The sequence below is a fragment of the Hyla sarda genome, chromosome 1 (assembly GCF_029499605.1).
Source record: "Hyla sarda isolate aHylSar1 chromosome 1, aHylSar1.hap1, whole genome shotgun sequence".
Lineage (NCBI taxonomy): Eukaryota > Metazoa > Chordata > Amphibia > Anura > Hylidae > Hyla > Hyla sarda.
Window position 1 is genome coordinate 197,953,502 of NC_079189.1, and position 22,030 is coordinate 197,975,531.

Below are 22,030 nucleotides of genomic sequence, written 5' to 3' on the forward strand. Positions count from 1 at the left end.
ACCCCTTTTTAAATATTGGCACCACATTTGCCATGCGCCAGTCCTGGGGAGAACAGTCCCTGTCACTATAGAGTCCCTGAATATTAAAAATAGGGGTCTGTCTATTACATTACTTAATTCCTTTAGAACACAGGGGTGAATGCCATCTGGACCTGGTGATTTGTCTATTTAGACTTTTTGTAGGCGGCACTGTACTTCTTAATGGGTTAGACAGGTGACCTGTACTGGGGAGTTTACCTTATCACACTGTATTTCACCTGGCATTTCATTTTCCTCTGAATACAGTGGAGAAGAATTTGTTTAATATATTTGCTTTATCCTGATCCCCGTTTATAATTTCTTCCTCATAATTTTGAATGAGTCTTTGTCTCTATTTTTGTTGCTTTTATCTGTTTTTTTTACATATTTTACATTGTTCTCTATAGCTTTTTAATGCTTCTTCACTGCCATCCTGTTTTATCAGTTTAAATGCTTTTATTTTTGTCATTTATTGCCCCCTTAACATTTTTATTCATCCATATTGGTTATCTTTTATTTCTGACTCTTTTATTCCCATAAGGTATATACATATTAGTGAGAATGTAAGATATTTTTAAAAGTCTCCCATTTAGTGTCAGAATCTTGTTTTTGAGGACATTATCCCAATTTATATTGTTAAGGGCTTCTCTGGGTTGAACTTTGCCTTCCTAAAGTTCATTGTTCTTGTGGCCACTCGAGAGATTCCCTTATTGAAGAACAATTTATAATGTATTATATTATGATCACTATTTCCTAGGTGTCGTCCTACTTGCACATTAGTTACTCTGTCAGGTCTGTTGGTTAATATTAAAGGGGTTCTCCGGTGCTTAAACATCTTATTCCCTATCCAAAGGATAGGGGATAAGATGCCTGATCGCGGGAGTCCTGCCGCTGGGGACCCCCGGGATCATGCACGCGGCACCCTGTTTGTAATCAGTCCCCGGAGCGTGTTCGCTCCGGGACTGATTACCGGCAACTACAGGGCGGGCTGCGTGTGACGTCACGCTCCGCCCCTCAATGCAAGCTTACGGGAGGGGGCGTGATAGCTATCGCGCCCCCTCCCGTAGGCTTGCATTGCGGGGCGGGGCGTGACATCACACGCCGGCGCAGGCGTGACGTCACACGTCGCCCGCCCTGTAGTCGCCCGTAATCAGACCCGGAGCGAACATGCTCCGGGGACTGATTACAAACGGGGTGCCACGTGCATGATCCCGGGGGTCCCCAGCGGTGGGACTCACGCGATCAGGCATCTTATCCCCTATCCTTTGGATAGGGGATAAGATGTTTAAGCACCGGAGAACCCCTTTAAGTCTAGTAGGGCGCCCCCTCTCGTCGGCCCTGCACCATTTGAGACAGATAATTGTCTTTAGCTATAGTCAGAAACCTGTTTCCTTTCTGAGATTCACAGGTCTCAGTCTCCCAGTTTATATCAGGATAGTTAAAGTCCCCCATTATTATCACCTCGTTCTGATTTGCTGCCTTGTTTATTTGCCTCTGTAATTGATCTTCTGCCTCCTCCATTATGTTTGGTGGCTTATAGCAAGCCTCTATCAGAATTTTTTTTTCTATTGGACAGACTTCTGGCATTAGTCAACATGCAATTCAATGGTGTATGTTTTTTTTTTCCTATGAAGCCTATCCCTATTAACTATTCTAACCCCTCCCTCCGCTCCCCCCCCAATCTACACCATCTTCCCACTCTATGTTGTACGTTCCCCCCCCCCCCCCCCCCAGTCCCTAGTTTAAATACTCCTCCACCTTTCTAGCCATCTTCCTTGTATCAATGCAGTATACAAACTTCTATGTGAGTACCTTCTCTGGTTTCACAGAAACAACCTTTCTTCCACTATTTAAAGGGATTGGCCAGTATTAGAAAAATGCTGCTTTTTTCTTTGCGAAAACAGCACCACTCCTGTCCCCAGGTTGTGTTCAGTATTTCAGCCCAGTCCCATTAACTTTAATGAAGCTGAGCTGCAATACCAGACACAACTTTTGGACAGGAGTGGTGCTGTTTTTCAAAAAACAGAAGCAGCTGAATAATACTGAACAACCCCTTTAACCAAAGCTTTGACCTGTATTAAAGGATTTTTATGCATATTAATTACATAATGTTTGAATGTCAGCCATAGAACTTGTGAATGATATGAAGATGTGACATTTTGTAGGGTATTACTTATAAACAAGCTTTGGAACTTGGAATCAGCCATGCTCAGCTGCCTCTGGGAAGTTTTGTAAAAATGAATAGTCGCAAAGTTCTAGCAGTGAACCATGGTGAGTCTCTCTTTATATTTGCCATTATTTTACAATTTTCATACCCTAGAACTAGGGCAACATTAGTCTTTCATGGAAGGGTATGTTTACACAATGGAATTTCCATTTTCGGAATTGAGTCCCACAATGTGAATCTTTGCATTGGTGTGAATGGGCCTTCCACATGGTACACGTGTTACTTATGTCATCTAAAAAATATAGTTGTACAGTATTAGGCATTTTTCACCCTATGCAAGTCTATGGGACTTCTGGTACATCTCCTGATCGCATAACTCTCAGGCTGCAGAGATTGCCCGGGACTTTCAAACAACCTGCTGACTGTCTGGCAGGCAGGTGCAGAGAAAAGTAAGTGCAGGGGATGGGATATAAGAACAAGAGTCATTGTTGCTTTTCCTTTCCCTCCAGGTTAAGGTAGGAAGACCTGGAAATGCTAGGTACTGTTTTAAATATTATTTTCTAAGTATACAACATTTTTTTTTTGCAGTGTTTGAAATAATTCTCGCTTTCCTGGACAAAAAAGACTGGAAGGAGGCCTTTTTCTCTGTTCTACCTCAGCGCAAGGGAGCAATACCTATTGGTGAGGCCTCTGATGCTCTTGCAGACGTTTCATCTACTCAAGAATATGGGGAAGAGTTAGACAGTGACTCTGAGCTGGATGACACAATACAGACAGGGACACAAGACAGGAATGACAGTTGACATCTTGTGAATTTGTATTTTTATGCACAGAATGTATCTATCTATTCTTTTTTTTGAAGAATTTTACTTTTCTTTCAGTTTACAGCCAACCAAAAACTGTTAAAAATAACCATATGGTGTTTTAGGACACCTCTAAGACTTTCTACATTCTGATGGACAGCTTGCTGAAACGTTGTATTGCTAAGGCTGTTTCACACTATAAAATGTATCCATTTTAAAGATCCGTTCAATGTTCCGTTATAAAAAAAAAAAACTGAAAATCGGCCGTTACAAAATCTCGTACGGCCGTTAGAAAATCCCATTACAGTCTATGGGATTTTTACATTATCCGTTTTAACCTGTTATAGCCCGTTATTAATAACGGATGTTATTTTATGACGGAAGATAGTAACGGGAGAAATAGTGCATGCACTATTTCTTCCATGCATTCACCTGTAAGAAAATAACATCCGTAAAATCCCATAGACTATAATGGCATTTTGTAACGGCCGTATGGGATTCTGTAACGGACGATTTTCAGGTTTTTTATAACAGAACATTGAACGGATCTTTAAAACGGATACATTTTATTGTGTGAAAGCAGCCTAATATTATAGACTTTTAATGATTTATTATGTAAGATTTAATTAAAACAAACAAAACTTGTCATATAAATAGACCTGTTACTTTCGTCACTGTTAATATGAAAATACTGGAAAATCAATCTTTTCTTTAGGAAATTATATTACCCTTCAGGCATATATTATACGTGTGTGGCATAATTGTCTTTTTTTTGCATTTGTTTTTTTTTCTCCTCTCCTTCAAAGAGCCATAATTTGTATTTTGCCATCTAAGTCAATGTTCATTTGGTGGAATATCCGCATGGAAAATTTTGATGCGGACATTCCACAGACTAGGACCGCTCGGAAATGCATTTACCTGCTGAATCTGCAAAAGCATTGAACATGTTCAATGTTTTTGCGGACATCGGAATCAGGATTTCAGCGGCAGATGTTGCTGCTGCTGTGGAAATTCTGCCATGTGAACAGAGCAGCAGAATCCCATTGAAATCAATGGGACTCTGCTGCTGCGAAATGTCCATGCGGAATTCTGCACAGACATTCTGTTGTGTGAACACAGCCTAAAGGGCCATTTAGGTACTTGTTGTACTATGTATTGACACTCTCCAGTTTTTCATAGCATATACTGCAAATAGAAATCATTTGTGAGGTGAAATTGAAAAGTTTATGCAATTTAGCAAATTTGTTTTTTTTTTCCTTTACGCCATTCACTGTGCAGTAAAACTGACATGTTATCTGTATTCTTCAGGTCAGTATGAATACAATGATATTCAAATTGTATAGCTATGCTCTACTACTTTGGAAAAAAAAATGTAAAATTTAAAAACAATGCTTTCAATCACCATATCCTGACCTCTGTAACCTTTTTTTATTTTAAATTTATTTGAAAAAGGTGATCTGAATTATTAGGGTGGGATTATTAGAATTTTTTGGGGGATTCTCACGTACAGGAGCAGATTTCATGTTAAATCAATACAAAAACAGTTGAGCACAGCATCAAATCTGCAACAGATCCTGCACATGTAAACTTACCCAAAAAAACTTTACCTATTTTTTTTTTCCCCTTAAACATTTTGAGGGGACTTATATGTACAATCATTCGATTGCCTTGACCCTAAGTGCTAAGGAAACTGGATTCAGCATTTAAGTACAATAAGCGTTTATCTGAAGAAACCATGTTAGCCTCATTTGAAGCCATTGGCTCTTTGTGCAAAGAGATGTTGAAGTGACTATTCTTTTTTTGAAGAGAGATCATTCCTCATTCAAACCAACTTTGTTGTTTGCCGTAGACCAGTTCATCTGATGTGCCCAAAAGTGACATCACCCACCGGCTTCCCATGCGGGATGTGTAATAGTATATAATGTGCACGTAATTCCAGTTTCAGCCAGCAGCTCCTTTCCCAGAAAGTCTGCTTAAACAGCAGTCTCCATGCAGCCCTATTGGTAGGGTGGAACAGAGTGGCATTCACTGCTGGAGGAGTGCTAAAGCAAGGTGTGCGAGAGCAGTGATTATTGAAGGAAAAAGGGAACCCTAGAAGAAGCCCCTGATCAACCTTTCACTGCCCAGAGGTATCTTCACCGTGCTGATGATGGCCTCTCTGGCCAACCCCTGTAGAGATAGGAAACACTGATGGTGTTAGGGAGTTTTTTCTTTTTTAACCAGTTTTATGTCCCTAGAGTGATAAGGGAGCATCCTATCATGGTTCCATCATAAGGGGGGTGCTGGGGAAAAGTTACTAGAGATGAGCGAACTTACAGTAAATTCGATTAGTCACGAACTTCTCGGCTCGGCAGTTGATGACTTATCCTGTGTAAATTAGTTCAGCCTTCAGGTGCTCCGGTGGGCTGGAAAAGGTGGATGCAGTCCTAGGAAAGAGTCTCCTAGGACTGCATCCACCTTTTCCAGCCCACCGGAGCACCTGATAGATGAACTAATTTATGCAGGAAAAGTCATCAACTGCCGAGCCGAGAAGTTTGTGACGAATCGAATTTACTGTAAGTTTGCTCATCTCTAGTTATTGCATAAAGATTCAGCTACTGTAAAATACTACAAGCACAGTGAACAAGCATAACTAATAAGTTATCCATCTGGATTGAAAACCCAGTATCAGTGGTCCATTCTACAAAAGCATAGCCCTCCTTCCTAGAGATTCTCTGCAGTGGCACGCACATAGTAGGAAAATGAAGGATCCAACAGATCTGGACTCCTGTGAAACAAGTCGCACACTGCAAAAAAATAAAAATAAATCTGTACCCACACAGAAATGTCAAATTGCTACAAAAGTCGGCATGTCTCCATTCCATTTAATACTTCCTTAAAAACTAAGCATTTTCCTAATATACTGCATAAAAAAAAAATTGATTGCTAAAGATGTGAAAAACAGGTTTAAAAAAATGGCCACTAGGGGGTTCTGTCTTTTTAACCCCTTAACAACCACGGATGTAAATGTACGTCCTGGTGCAGAGGTACTTAGCGCACCAGGACGTACATTTACATCCTGTGTATGACCGTGAGCATTGGAGCTGTTTTCGCGTCATACACTGCAGGTCCTGGCTGCTATCAGCAGCCGGGGACCCACCGGTAATGGCAGACATCCGCGATCGCGTGGATGACAGCCATTAACCCCTCAGATGCCGTAATCAATACAGATCACGGCATCTGTGGCAATGCGCATGTTAAAATAGATGATTGGATCACCCGCAGCGCTGCGGCGACGTTCTGATCATCTGTAATGGCGGCCGGAGATCCTCTCACCTGCCTCCAGCCGTTTCCTCGGGTCTTCTGCTCTGGTCTCAGATCGAGCAGATCAGAGCAGAAGATCACCGATAATACTGATCAGTGCTATCCTCTATGCATAGCAATGAACAGTATTAGCAATCAACTGATTGCTATTGATAGTCGCCTATGGAGACATAAGTGTAAAAAAAAAAAAGTTAAAATGTGAAAAATCCCCTCCCCCAATAAAAATGAAAATTGTCCCTTTTTACCCCCAAAAAGCGTATATTTTCTTTTATAAACATATTTGGTATCTCCGCGTGCGATGTCCGATCAAAATATAATGTTAATGATCCTTTACGGTTAACGGCGTAAACGTAAAAATAAAATGTCAAATACGGTAAATGCTGCTTTTTTTTGTCACATTTTATTCCAAAAATAAATATCTTAAAGTTTTATCTATGCAAATGTGGTATCGATAGAAAGTACAGATGACAGCGCAAAAAAGGAGCCCTCATACCACCCCCTATACAGAAAAATGAAAAAAATTATAGGTGGTCAAAATAGGGCGATTTTGGACAAAAAGTTTGAGATTTTTTTTTTTTTAAGCAGTACAAAAATAGAAAAGTATCTAGCCATGGGTATCATTTTAATCAATCATATTGACCCACAGAATAAATGTAATTTTTACCGTAAAGTAAAAACCCTCAAATGTGCAAAATTGTGGTTTTCATTTAAATATCCTCCCTAAAAAAAAAAAAAAAAAAAAAAAAAAAAAAATTCTTTGGGTTCTCCATAAAATGGAGGTTTCTAGAGATGAGCGAACTTACAGTAAATTCGATTTGTCACGAACTTCTCGGCAGTTGATGACTTTTCCTGCATAAATTAGTTCAGCTTTCAGGTGCGCCCGTGGGCTGGAAAAGGTGGATACAGTCCTAGGAGACTCTTTCCTAGGACTGTATCCACCTTTTCCAGCCCACCAGAGAACCTGAAAGCTGAACTAATTTATGCAGGATAAGTCAGCAACTGCCGAGCCGAGAAGTTCGTGACAAATCAAATTTACTGTAAGTTCGCTCATCTCTAGAGGTTTCATTAAAAATACAATTGGTCACGCAAAAAACAAGCCCTTATATGGGTCTGTAGATGGAAGTATAAAAGTTATGGGTTTTAGAAGGCTGAGGAGGAAAAAACAAATACGCAAAAGTAAAATTGGTCTGGTCCTTAAGGTCAAAATGGGCTTGGTCCTTAAAGGGTAACTCATTAAAACTAATTTTTGCTATTGCACGCCTTATGGTAAATAAAAAATATTTCTAATATACTTTGTTTGAAAAAAAAAATGATGTTTTGTATGTTTTATTTGTGCTTAAAAAAGCTCAAGAGCACATTTTCCCCCATCTTATACACAGACTTTGGAGCAAAGTCCAAAGACAGAAAATGCTGTTGTACAGCATGCAAAACCAATAGGTTTTGCAATTGCTTTCATTAGAAAATGTTCAGTATTTCATACTGAAAAAGCCAAACAACTGCCCCCCCCTCCCTGCTTGGACACATACTAGTCCTGCTGTGTCCATGCATAATCACCTATGTCATGGACACACTTCCTTGATTGACAGCTGTGAGTGCAGGGCTCTCAGCTGGAGGAAAAGTTCTTCCACTGTCCGATTGTGTCCCGCTACGGTCATTGAGGACAAGCTGGGAGTTGTAGTTTTGCTAATGCTAGGGGAGATGTGAGCAGACAGCATGCTGAGGGATGGGGAGACCTGCACCGTGAGGCCATGCCCCCTCCCTTTAAGAATTCAGACTAGTGAGCTAAATTAATAAACAAAAATAAAGGTGCTAGACTCATAAAAAAGGAGATTTTTGTACTCACCGTAAAATCTCTCTCGTAGTCTTCATTGGGGGACACCTAACTGATGGGTATATGCTCTTGCCACTAGGAGGCACTGACACTAGGAAAAAGAAAAGTCGACTCCTCCCTGGCAGGATACACCCGCCCACCTGCAGTAAGGCAACAAGTTTTGTCACAAAACAGTAGGAGAAGCCCCAAAGGAAATACGTCTGAAGGACCCTAGAAGGAATCCCGGAAACAACCAAAGAACCGGAAAAAGAAGAAATGGGTTGGTGCGGTGTCCCCCAATGAAGACTACGAGAAAGAGATTTTACAGTGAGTACAAAAATCTCCTTTTCTCGGTCGCTCTTCATTGGGGGACATCTAACTGGTGGGACGTACCAAAGCAGTCCCCTAGGGTGGGAAAAAACAACCACCAGCGAAAGGGAGACAGTCCAAGACTGAATTCGCATGCCTGCAAGGTCTATGGACGAGTCCCCAGGTCGGAGACATACTAGGCCCAGAACAATGAGTTCACGGAAGATCTCCCATCCAAGGAGAAGGACCAGAACCCAAAAGGAAAGATCTATCCTCTGTAGAGACCCAAGGCACCTGGGTCTTATAGAGAGACAAGGAATCACAGGAGAAAGGAAACAGGTGACCGCGAAAATCTCCCCTGCGAAAAAACTTCTAGAAAGAAGGGAAGGAGAGCAGAACCGAAATACCACCCCGATCAATGGATCGCTGAGGAGTCGGGGGCCGGCCGCTACAAATGTCCAAGAACTGAACCATCACCAAGGCTCAAGGAATCGGGAGAGCTGCCTGAAAAGAAGGCACACCGCAGCATAGCAGGACGGAGTCCAAATCCAGGGGACCAACAGTGATAGATCAGAGTGGTCCGAGTAGACCTGAGCAGCCCCAAGAAACATCCCGTCAGAACGGGAATGGAGGAGGACCAATGAGAGTCCATCTTGGACTCCCAGGGTCCGGCATAGAAAGAATCACACCAGAAGACTGAGGTTTCCTCTGCCGCTTGTCTCACATACTGCATTGAATCCAAACAGGTATGGGTGAATCAGTCCATAGGACACCTCGCACGGTAGAGGTGTGCCGGTAGGCCAGCCGCAGGTACTTCAGCTACTAGATGTGTGACTCTACCAGGACCGTAGGCATGACAATTGAAAATGAAACCAAATATAAGGCAATGCAAGGATTGGCCACAAGAAGGTGCCAGACTACACCAAATTGTCTGAAAAGCTGCAGGATTTGTTTTTTTTTATTTTTTATAACAGTTTGTCCAATGGGGACCTAACTCCCGAAATCAGTTCTCCTCAGATGAGGAAGAACAGACAGCGGGCAGCCTCAGGAGCGGCGGCAGCCGGGGCAGCACACTTAGAAGCGTCTGCTAAGCCGCATAGCTCTGAGGCTAATAGAAGCAGCCCGGACAGGAGAAGCTTTCGCGGGCCGCAGCTTTGGGAGGCCGGTGAACAAAACGCACTGCCTCCCGAAAAGGTGAAGGGGGCAGAGCTAAACTCCGCTGGAAGGCACCGCTAGTGCTGGGATAATTGAAACCGAAAGCAGCCCGGACAGGAGAAGCTCCCGCCAGGCCGCAGCTTCGGGAGGTCGGTACACAAAGTGGCGCCGCCTCCCGAAAGGGCGGAGGGGCGGAGCTAAACTACGCCGGCACCGTAGTGTCTCCAGTGCCAGAAGGGAGCATGGGGTGCAGAGCGCCCTGCAAAGTGCCGCATAAGCCAGGCGGCAGAGGAATCCCCAGGAGCAGCAACTGCTCACAGCAGCACTGCTGCTAAGCCCACGCTCGGCTCCAGGTCGAGGGAATTACAACAAAGCTCCCTCCGGGCTAAAGCCCTGGGAGATAAGGGAGCGATGCCGAGCCCGGAGTTGGGGGCGGAGCTAGACACCGCAGACGTGATGTGAATACCCCACTGGAAATAGACCCCAGTAGCGCGTGATGGAGAGGAGGAGCTGTCAAACCTATCGGCTTGCGTGGGAATCGGGGAAGAAGGGCGGAGCTATTGCCGCCATGGTCCCCGAACTCCCGCCAGCCAAGTGCCCCAGAACGCACCCCCGCCTGAACCGCATAGCGGACGGAGGGGGGACGGCTCAGGTCGGCAGGGCGAGCTGTAAGTCAAAAGGCAACCCCCCCCGAGCCCATAGATGCAGTCAAGGCTGCATGATTGAAATAGCGGGGGTTAACCTCTCACTGTCCAGGCTCCCCAAAACAGCCCCAGAAATAATAGACTACAACTGCTTGTACTTCTAGGGGAGAGGATATACTCACCCGACCATCTTTACATACTCGCCTATCTTCACATACTCACCTAGAGACATCTTCAGCCAGCATTTTAGTCACCCTCACACGTCATGCTGCTACAGCCCAAGACGAGCAGGGAAAATAGGGGGACCTGGACCCACGGTGCAACCCCAGGCGCTGGCCGCTGGCGGGAAGGGGTTAACTGTGCATTGGAATCTTCGTCAATGTCCCGTGCCCCTTAGCCGCATATGGGGGAACAGGTAGCGCCATGCTCCTGATCCCCCACCTGAAAAAGGGAAACAAAAAGGAGTAAAGAACCTGACTAAACAGCCCTTACTAGAAAATAATAAAAAAAGGAACAGGTCTGGAGAGCTCCAAACCTGTGTGTCTACCTCCTAAGTGACACTAGCTAAAACTGGTTGCCTCACTGCAGGTGGTCGGGTATATCCTACCAGGGAGGAGTCGACTTTTCTGTTTCCTAGTGTCAGCGCCTCCTATTGGCAAGGTGTCCCCCAATGAAGAGCGACTGAGAAATTAGATGTACATTGTCAAGATTAGGTACTGAGTGATATTAAAAAGTTTTTTGTTGGACCTGACGGGTACGCTTTAACTGCCATATGCTGTTGGTTGGACACACCCCCCTCAGCACTCCAGGCTGCACTTCCTGTGTTAGACTTTGGACCGAAGCCCAGTGAATGAGACTGGGGAAAATGTGCTCTGAAGCTTTAAGCACAAATAAAACTTAATTTTTTTTAAACAAAGTATATTAGAAATATTTATTTGCCATAAGGAGTGCAATAGCAAAAAAAATTGAGAGTGCCTATTTAAGGGGTTATTTTCACAAACCATCCCAGAAAATTCTGCCTTTTCGGTCTTTTTTTTTTTTTTTTTTTTTTTAAAGGACCAAAATCTCTGAGGGTAGGGAGGTGTGGTTATCTACATGCTGTTCCTCAGAGCACAGACAAGATCTATAAAGCCCGCAGTCTTTAAGAAGAGAAGCATTCACATGCACAGTTACAAGCAATACAAAGTACTGAACTTATTTATATGCAAAATGATTTCTCTTTGGTCATTTTATGAACTTATTTCTTGTGTATGTGCACCATATAGGTTCCACATGGCTGCTATAGGGTTATAAAAAGCATCCACTTTGGTTACAAAGCTGTGAAAATGTATAAATGCTGATTTTCTTCTGTCCCTGCGCCATATAGTTTCACATGGCTGCATTAGAGTTATATAGAGCATGCATGACTGCATTAGTAATATAGAACATGCATTCAGCCAATATGCTTTGCAAATGTAAAAATGTTTATGCAGACCTCATGACAAGGGAGAGATCACAGATATACAGAATCAAAAGGTATTTTTACATATTAACACATGCATATTATGAATACAGGTCTTAGGGCATATTAATACACTGATTTATGCTTTTTTTTTCTTACTAATGAAAGCAAAGCTTTAACACGGGGCCACATTATTGGACCAAGAGAAGCAGAATAGTTGTTTTGATGAACTGCGTAGCATAAAGGCTATTCTGACAATACTGTTAGGGTAGGATCACACAACGAATCCGCAGTGTATTTTACGCTGCAGATCCACCAGTGACCCGACCCATAGTTTGCCTCCAGCTGTTGCCCTGGCCTGCTCGCAGTGGCAATCCACCACTCCAAGCAGCCATACAGGAGGCTGCAAGTTGCTGCCCGCTTGCGCAGCGTACTCAGGCATTGCGGCTGCTATGATGTCTCGCAGACCCCCCTGTGTGGCTGCTCAGAAAGGATTGCCGCTGGGGGTGGCAACAAATGGAGGCAGACTATCAGGTCAGGTCACCAGCGGATTTGTTAAGTGTGACCCTACCCTTAGGAGGTATTGGGAGCAGTGGTTACGTGAGGGCATAAACACATTGGGGGAGATTTATCAAAACCAGTGTAGAGGAAGAGTGGTGCAGTTGCCCGTAGCAACCAGATTGCATCTTTCATTTTTAAAGATACCTGTGAAAAATTAAATATGCAATCTGGTTGCCATGGGCAACCGCACCATGCTTCCTCTACGCTGGTTTTGATAAATCTCCTCCCATGGTGAAAAGGCTCTGACCAGACAGACCACCAGTAGAGAGTATTGTTTAATCCGCCCACAAATAGCTCTTAATTTCCTTATTCACCATCCAGACACAGGTGCCACCTTCATTATAAGTCTCTGTCTAGACCATTTCCAGACACTGAGCAGAAGAAAGTTTGGTGCCATTACCTGTCCTGCCATTGTCAGTATTGCCCTTCTTTGCAGTGGTGTCATGAATGAGAAAGCTAGAATGCTATAGACTGGAACCAGATCATCTTGAGATTTGACAGTGGATGAATAGGAGGACAGAGGCCTGGTGGTGAGCACTTTAATCTTGCCTTGAGACATTGCATTTGACAGTCTGTTACCTCTAGTGGGTAATATGAGGGACACTAACAACTCACCCTATGTGCAGGACAACCTGAAACTACCTGTGTTACATTTCATTGCTGGGCTTCCAAATGGCCTTTTTCAGCAAGATAATGCTTACATACAGCAAGCGTTTCCCAACAATGCCAAGTTGGAACGTTTTCTTGGTCTGCCCAATATTCAGATTTATTGCTAAGAACACATATGGCAAGGCAGTTATATACCCTGAGTGTGCAGGATCTACAGGTCCAGCTGCAATATCTGGGCAAATGTGTCACTGGATGCCATATGGAACCTGTATGTCTCCATGGCCAAAACTATCTAATTTTCTAACCAGGCTAGAGGCAAACTAACAGGGTATTAGAGCCTACTGTCAGTTGTACAGTTTTCCCCAATAAATACCGTATTTTTCACCATATAAGACTCACTTTTTCTTCCCCCAAAACTGGTGCGTCTTATACGCCGAATACACACCTATCGCGGCGGTCCCTGCGACCATCAACGGCTAGGACCCGCGGCTAATACAGGACATCACAGATCGCGGTGATGCCCTGTATTAACCCTTCACACGCGGCGATCAAAGCTGAAGCGAAAGGGACACTAACCCGGCTAATCAGTAGGGCTGTTCGGGACCGCCGTGGTGAAATCGCCCCATCCCAAACAGCTTACAGGACACCAGGAGGGAGGGACCTTACCTGTCTCCTCGGATGTCTGCTCCGTGCCGGGATCCCCTGCATGGCCAGCACTCTTAGACATCACGGACGCCGTCCCATCATCCAATAGGAGCGGCATGCGTAGCGACGTGATGACGGCGACGGAGAGCGTGGATCCCGGGGAAAAAGACGTCCGGAGCGTCGCAGACACGGCGACAGCGATGGAGCGACATCCAGCAGTGACGGGGACACGAGAATATTACCTCCTATACCAGTGGTCTTCAACCTGTGGACCTCCAGATGTTGCAAAACTATTACTCCCAGCATGCCCGGACAGCCAACTGCTGTCCGGGCATGCTGGGAGTTGTAGTTTTGCAACATCTGGAGGTCCGCAGGTTGAAGATCACTGTTGGGTTCAGAATCTTTTTCTTCTAGATTTTGCACCTTTAAAATTGGGTGTGCCTTATATGCCAGTGCGTCCTATAGGGCGAAAAATACGGTATTACTCATTAACATTAGATAAAAAGCAAGTATGATGAGCTCACCCTGCAGGTAACTCACCGCAGCATGGACAAATGTGGTCAGGCATTGCATGACACCAGAGAAGACATTTTGTCTAGCGCAGCTGCTCATTTAAAAGTAGACTTAATGTATCAACCACTTTTGTATTATGCAGGTATTTTTTTTTTATTCAGTCCTTGTGTTTCTTACTAGACTTTACCTGCAAGTCACTGATGTTTCAATGTTTTCGCCAACATATACATTTTATATAATCTTGTTTTCTTCACATAATCCATTCAGTTCCGATATTATCTAGTACGGTCACTACCCTGATGATGACTAGAGATGAGCGAATTTACAGTAAATTTGATTCGTCACAAACTTCTCGGCTCGGCAGTTGATGACTTATCCTGCATAAATTAGTTCAGCTTTCAGGTGCTCCGATGGGCTGGAAAAGGTGGATATAGTCCTAGGACTGTATCCACCTTTTCCAGCCAACGGGAGCACCTGAAAGCTGAATTTATGCAGGATAAGTCATCAACTGCCGAACCGAGAAGTTCGTGACGAATCGAATTTACTGTAAGTTCGCTCATCTCTAATGATGACCTTCATTTGGGGTCTGATTTGGCAACTGTACAGGGTTTTGCCAATTAACTTAATGATATCTGGTATAACATGAAGTTTACAATATTGCTATGTTCAGGGAAGATCTCATCACTTCCACTTACAAATCAATGCATAAAACAAGCACAACCTATTACACAATATAGCTGGGATTACAAATATTTATAATCCCAAAAACCCAGAGCACTGAATCCCTTTAAATAATACTTCCCTAAAATTTAACTTTTATTAATCCTACTTTAAAACTGTATAAAATCAAGTGATAATTATGTTAAATACATAATTATGTTAAATACATACAATTTGCTTTTAACACCTGATGGGTTCACCATTTATACACTGTCAAAGAACATTGGACTCTTCAGTACTCCAAATACTGTAGTGGCAGTATTATAAAAAAAAAAAAAAAAAAAAAAAACACAAATTTTTGCCCCCTCTACGTGTTTTGATGCAACAGCATAGTCATAAGAAGAACCATGAGGCAATCTGTCTGGTCTACTTCAAGGAACTTAAAAGGGGTTTTCCACCATAAGGTGATTTTAGTACGTACCTGTCAGACTGTAATGGACATGCTTAGGAAGGATCTGCGCTTGTCTTGGGGCTAAATGGTTATTTTATGAGATTACCATAATACTGTGGCTAGCTTTTTGTGAACTGGTATTTCCTTTATGCCTACAAATCCCATAATTCCATCAGCCACCCCACCCATTGAAACATAAATGAGTTGCATCCATTCAAAAGACCTGTGGTTTTCAATCAGGGTGCCTACAGCTGTTGCATTAGTTGCAGATTGATCTCTCTATCCTACCAAGCGATCCCTCCACCCATTGAAGCAGACAGGCTCCCTGTCATCAGCTGACTAGTGAGTCAGGTCTTGGCCGCATTGCAGCCTGGGAAAAAACTGAAACAGTAATTTTGTATGCTGTTAAAAATATTGGGGTGAAATCAGAAGAATTGTGAGAAAACCATCACACATACAGGTACAGACACTATATTATGAACTACACTAACTTTACAGCCCCTGTAGCATAGTCAAATAAAAAAAAATCCTGGAACACCCCTTTAAGACATACAGGTGAAGTATTCAATGATTTTGACTAGTTTTAAATGGGCACTGTCAGATCCAAAATTTGTTAGAGGTTCTTACTGATTAAAATTAAAGACTTTGTAATATGGTTGTTTAAAATTTGTTGAATATTTAAGAAAATGGCCCTGGAAATCCCACCACTGGGGGTTCTCATACCGACTGGGACAACCACCTCCCACCACAAGGGAGGGACACACCACCTTCCCCTGAGAGGATTTCTAACAGTGAGCTCATGAAAAGAGGGATTTTTATAATAAATCTAGGGGATGGAGGCATAAAAACTAGATGTACATAGTCAGGATTAGGTACTGAGTAACATATCCATTTTTGTGGTATCTGACAGGTACACTTTAAGGCTAATTTCACATGCTGCAGTTTACCCCCTTGGGGGCATAGCCAATTTCCTTTATTACTTGCTTTTTTTAAAGCCATAACTTAATTTTGTTGTAAAGTAGCACACTATACAATGATATTACTAAAAACCAGCAGTTTGGCCATTTACAATTTTTTATTAACCAACAGCAAATAGGTTTTATTTGTTTACTTTTTTTCACTGTTCCTGTTTTGCAATGAACTCAGAATTTGGACAGACAAAAATAAAGATGCTTCTCTTGGTGACAGAGCGATTAATATCATCAGCAGTATTGTAAGGTGGGAGAATGGCTCACAGCAGGAATCAAAACACTAAGCATGTTCAAAAGATAGCATGTTGTTACTAAGGGAGCCAAAAAGCTAACTATATATTTGGCTGCAGTTAACCAGTATTAGGTTTTAATTCTGTTCATGCAGGACATATAAAACAGATCTGACTAATAAAGAAATTAAAAACATACCGTATATACTCGAGTATAAGCCGACCCGAGTATAAGCCGAGACCCCTAATTTCAACCCAAAATCCCAGGAAAAGTTATTGACTCGAGTATAAGCCTAGGGTGGGAAATACCTCATCCCCCCCTGTCATCATCCAGACCCGTCATTAACATCCTCATCATCATCCCCTTGTCATCATCCCACACATCCCCCCTTCATCATCCCCTTGTCATCATCCCACACATCCCCCCCTTCATCATCCCCTTGTCATCATCCCACACATCCCCCCTTGTCATCATCCCACACATCCCCCCTTATCATCCCACACATCCCCCCTTCATCATCCCCTTATCATCCCGCACATCCCCCCCTTCATCATCCCCTTATCATCCCACACATCCCCCCTTCATCATCCCCTTGTAATCATCCCACACCCCCCCTTCATCATCCCCACCCCCCTTCATCATCCCCACACCCCCCCCCTTCATCATCCTCTTCTCATCATTCGCCCTCAGTGGTCTTCAACCTGCGGACCTCCAGAGGTTTCAAAACTACAACTCCCAGCAAGCCCGGGCAGCCATCGGCTGTCCGGGCTTGCTGGGAGTTGTAGTTTTGAAACCTCCGGAGGTCCGCAGGTTGAAGACCACTGCGGCCTTCAACATCATCCAGCCCCCTCTCACCCCCTTTAGTTCTGAGTACTCACCTCCGCTCGGCGCTGGTCCGGTGCTGCAGGGCTGTCCGGAGAGGAGGTGGTCCGGTGGGATAGTGGTTCCGGGCTGCTATCTTCACTGGGGGCACCTCTTCTCCGCGCTTCCGGCCCGGAATAGAGGCGTTGCCTTGACAATGACGCAGAAGTACGTTGGCAATGAACGCACCTCTGCGTCGTTGTCACGGCAACGTGACTATTCTGAGGCCGGGCCCGAAGCGCTTAGAAGAGGCCTCCCCGGTGAAGATAGCAGCCCGGAACCACTATCCCACCGGACCACCTCCTCTCCGGACAGTCCTGCAGGACCGGACCAGCGCCGAGCGGAGGTGAGTACTCAGAACTAAAGGGGGTGAGAGGGGGCTGGATGATGTTGAAGGCCGCAGTGGTCTTCAACCTGCGGACCTCCGGAGGTTTCAAAACTACAACTCCCAGCAAGCCCGGACAGCCGATGGCTGCCCGGGCTTGCTGGGAGATGTAGTTTTGAAACCTCTGGAAGTCCGCAGGTTGAAGACCACTGCGGGTGGGGGAGTTCACTCGAGTATAAGCCGAGGGGGGTGTTTTCAGCACGAAAAATCGTGCTGAAAAACTCGGCTTATACTCGAGTATATACGGTAATGCAGAAAAAATGCATGTTAGAGTACATATCTAGTTTAACAACTAATGTTTTATGTCTCTGCTGTACCTTTTTTGTTTCAACATGGCTGTAGGATGCCTTCATTCTTGTGTGCCTAAATGACTGGTGAATAGTGATCTGCACTACCAGAACTTTCACTCAAGTTACACATCGTGGTATATATGCTTAAAAATGGGTACCTTCACGTGATCTTAATCGACTTACATTTTCATTCACTTCAATCTGCAAATCTGACACTATTGTGGACCTTTGGCAGACCCATGGAAGTGAATGGTAGCGTAATTTGCAGCAGACTTTCAGAGTTCTAATCGTGTGAGCATACCCTAACAGTAATTTCTATGGATTCAAAACAGAACACTGGGTATTTAACAAATGAATAAAGAGATTGTCCATATATGCATGCTTCGCCACAGCTTATTAAAGCAAATAAGAAAACAAAAATAAACCAATTCTTCTACTTTGTCAACATATTTTAATTTAACAAGAATATTTGGTTGAAAAGCATATCAAAACTTTGGGCAGACAGGTCTTTATCAAATCAAATATGAGGTGAATGAATAAACCATAATTATTTGTGTTATGTTATTTGTTAGACCAGGATTGTTTTAAACGAGTAACAATGTCAGCATGGACTGGACCTTTGCATTCCAAAGAACTTTACGCTTCATATGGGGAGAAGCATTTAATATACCTTGTAAAAATTAAAAATATTTAAATTAGCACTGTCCTTTTAAATTAAATTTGCATATATTAACATTACAATCAAACCTCTGTAAAGTATTAGAGAAAAAAAAAATGTCTTTCCAACTTTACGAGTTACTACTCCTGCTTCCTGCATTTATCATTCACTCAATTCACAACAAAATCACCTTGAGAAACATGGATTACCTGCTCACTGAGGGATTAGGTGACATGCTGCTTCTAAAAAAAAAAAAAAAAAGCAAGGGCAAGAAGAGGTGCACTAAGACTGGTGTAAAGACCGAACAATGCACAGCAGGCTGTAAATTGTCTTGCTGTCTTGATCAACCTGATGCGGCTTCTGCAGTTAAATCCAGCACTGGGGTAAAACTGAAAGCTTTCTCTATAAAATTAAAGAGTCTCTAACCTGATCCCTTTGTGAGTTCAACATACATCTCAGCTCTAAAGATAGATATATGCAATGAACTAAAAATAAATAAGTAGCATGTGGGAGGGAAAATAGTAACAAGGAGATTTAGAGGCATTTTTCTTTAATACAATTCTTTGCAGAAGTTTCGTCTTATATTTGTTTTCTGTAACTTAGGCCATCAATATCTGATCGGTGGGGTGTCCACATTTGGCACTCCCACTGAGGAGCTGTTTGGCAGAGCCGTGGCGCACAGATGTACACAGTGAACAAAGGTGGAAGCCTGGGTTCCATAAATTGAGTAGCAGCCATGTTGAATGACTGCAGCTCACCTACCATTCATTTCAAACAGCAGACCTGAAATCACCCAACATGGCCACTACAATGAACCAACAGGGCTTTTGGCTCCATTTGCAGCATACATCCTGGTGTTGCGGCTCTAGTGTCAGTATCTCACTGATTTATACAAAGTCTGTTTAAAGACAGTGACTATTTAAATAGAAGAAGGCAGTGAAGGGGGATGGTAAAACAGATGCAAAATCATATTTTTCACAATTCAGCAGACAATTATTAAATGTATAGAACTAAAATCTTGTTGTTGTTATCCTGTAAGAAAGCATACATGCTCAGTAGCCACCTGATGTGCAAGTCACTTAAGTAGCCTTATCAGAGCAAACTGTACGTAATGTCTTCAAGAGCCTTAATATGTAGACAAACATACAACAGTCAGTCAGAGATTAAACCATAACAGGCTCATACTGCAAACTACTAGATAGGATCATTGGCTTTCCATGCTTGAAGGCACCAAGATTACCAAGAGGTGAGAACAATCAGCCAACCAGAGAAAGTCACTTTACTGTCTGATATTTCCAGTGACTGAGCTACTACAGGCTTGGGATGCCAAAAACTAACCAACTCCAATAATGCAAAAAGATGTCCTCATCAGCATTGTAGAGTATGGAGCAGTAAAAACCACTAGATAAGTGTACCAGAACCTACATATTTCATTCCATGAGGCCAGACATGTATTTCCCCTAACTACATGTCAGCAGCAGCATAAAGACAGCCAGAATTGAGAAGCAGCCCAATCTCTCACATTGCAACACAAATGCATAGCTAGAATATACTGAAAGAAAAACATCGGCACCCCAAAACCCAAACTGTAAAATACAACCATCATCAGTATAAAGAGTCACTGTGGAGGCAACATGTGTTTCTGTCCGTGGAAACTTAGAAGGCAAGGAACAGAATGTTTAAGGGTGAAGGGGTTCTTAAAACAAACAGATGGCAATAAAAAGGCAAGAAAAGATACAAAAAATATATAAAGACCTGTTTTCTCCTGGTTTCAAGAGTTGCTTAACACACTATTTCAAGCCACATGGTGTTTTCCTCTATCACATACAGATATGTAAAGGTGTGATAAAACCATGTTTTCTTCAGGTACTTGTCATGTAAAAACATATGGTGTAAAGTGGCTGACACACCATTAATACCAACTAAATTAAGACAACAAGAGGGATGCTAAAACATAAAATGAGGACGTCCATTGTCTTCCATTCTTCTTGTCAATATCTCACATCCAGTCTCTGTGACTAAAAGGGTATGTTCAAACTGAGCTGAACGTTTTCCATCTCTTGTCACTGCAGTCCAACCATCTGGCCAGGTCTCATCTTGCCACCCTCCTGTCAATCAGAAGAAGAGTATATGTTGTAAAAGACAGGAATTCCATAAGGAACATAACGTTTCAACAGAAAAAGGCTGGGTTATCATGTACTATTTTAGTTTGTATAATTAGACAAAACCTAAAGTGAAACATTAGCTCTTCCTTGTGTTTTGGCAAAATATACTGACCGAGATACTGTATGTGAACCTAGCCAGTCACACACTGAAGTCCTTAAGTAAAAAGAATATCAGATATGGCTCAGTTTAAATATGTATTAAGAAAATAAAAACAACTTTCTACTTGTCTGGTGTTGGAACCACCATAAATGCCAGGAGCCTCATTGGATTATGGCACATCCTCGGTGGAAATTTTTTTTTTTTTTTTAATCAACTGGTGCCAGAAAGTTAAACAGATTTGTAAATTACTTTTATTAAAAAAATCGGAATATTACAGAAGAAATTATACTACAGAGGAAATACTACAGAGGAAATTATTACAGAGGAATACTACAGAGGAATACTACAGAGGAAATTATTACAGAGGAATACTACAGAGGAATACTACAGAGGAATACTACAGAGGAAATTATTACAGAGGAATACTACAGAGGAATACTACAGAGGAATACTACAGAGGAATACTACAGAGGAATACTACAGAGGAATACAGTCAGGTGAGTGCAGCACTCTCAGCAGAGCACATGCGCCAGAATGTTTACCCCAGCTCTCACATGATTAAATCTTCCAGCAAATGTGCTCTGCCGAGAGAGTGCTGCGCTCACGTGACTCCACTAGGACGTGGAGTTGAAGACATTGGGGGAGATCAAAACCTGTCCAGAGGAAAAGTTGCTGAGTTGCCCATAGCAACCAGATTCCTTCTTTCATTTTTGAAAAAGCCTCTGAAAAATGAAAGAGGAAATCTCCCCCTATGAATTGCAAATAGCAGGTGCGGGACTAGTAGGTGACAGATGGAGATAGAAGTGGCTAGCTGGGCAGGTGGGGGGCCGACAGCCAGGGAACTTAGATGATATCTCAGGACCTACTGGACCAATTTAGGTGAGTAACCCCTCTATGGAATCCTGTTCACCCACACTATAACCCAATGTATTGGGTTTTCCTTTAAAATGCTCTGGGTAAAAATAACATGCTTGCACTGAAAATAGAAACCTTACCGGGCAGAGTAATAATGGACAAGCGGTCATACTTACCTTCACAGATCATTGGTTCAATGGTAAACACATGCCCTGGTTTAATCACACCGACAGCCTTGTTTTCTTAAAAACAAAATACATTTCTCAGCATTTCTGCATAATATTAAGACTTTAAAACACCTAAGCTTTTTGTCATTACTAACATAGGTTGACAAGAGGCCCAGATTTATCAAAATTTTATAATTAATATATTAATATATATATATATATATATATATATATATATATATATATATATATATATAT

At 42.7% G+C, this 22,030-nt stretch overlaps 2 protein-coding genes across 10 annotated transcripts in view; one reads left to right on the forward strand and one right to left on the reverse strand.

Moving 5' to 3' along the window:
• TRMT10A (tRNA methyltransferase 10A) overlaps positions 1 to 22,030 on the forward strand; it is a 170,167-nt gene that overhangs the window by 17,313 nt on the left and 130,824 nt on the right. For 6 of the 9 annotated variants that reach the window (XR_008891437.1, XR_008891430.1, XR_008891431.1 and 3 more), the window contains exons 7-8: positions 2,184 to 2,289; positions 2,774 to 2,866. Coding sequence is in view for 4 of the 9 variants with exons in the window: in XM_056566993.1 (XP_056422968.1) it covers positions 2,184 to 2,289; positions 2,774 to 2,866 (199 nt within the window). In the remaining 5 variants the exon portion in view is untranslated. Of the gene's footprint in view, positions 1 to 2,183; positions 2,290 to 2,773; positions 3,232 to 4,266; positions 4,507 to 4,626; positions 4,689 to 22,030 lie in introns of those variants that run through there. The other 3 variants (XM_056567025.1, XM_056567018.1, XM_056567008.1) reach the window with 3 other exon arrangements.
• METAP1 (methionyl aminopeptidase 1) overlaps positions 18,256 to 22,030 on the reverse strand; it is a 40,608-nt gene continuing 36,833 nt past the window's right edge. Inside the window, exons 10-11 of the mRNA XM_056566967.1 lie at positions 21,782 to 21,847; positions 18,256 to 20,593 (exon numbers count right to left, since the gene is read on the reverse strand). Of these exons, the coding sequence (XP_056422942.1) occupies positions 20,433 to 20,593; positions 21,782 to 21,847 (227 nt within the window). The 3' untranslated portion in view covers positions 18,256 to 20,432. The remainder of the gene's footprint in view (positions 20,594 to 21,781; positions 21,848 to 22,030) is intronic.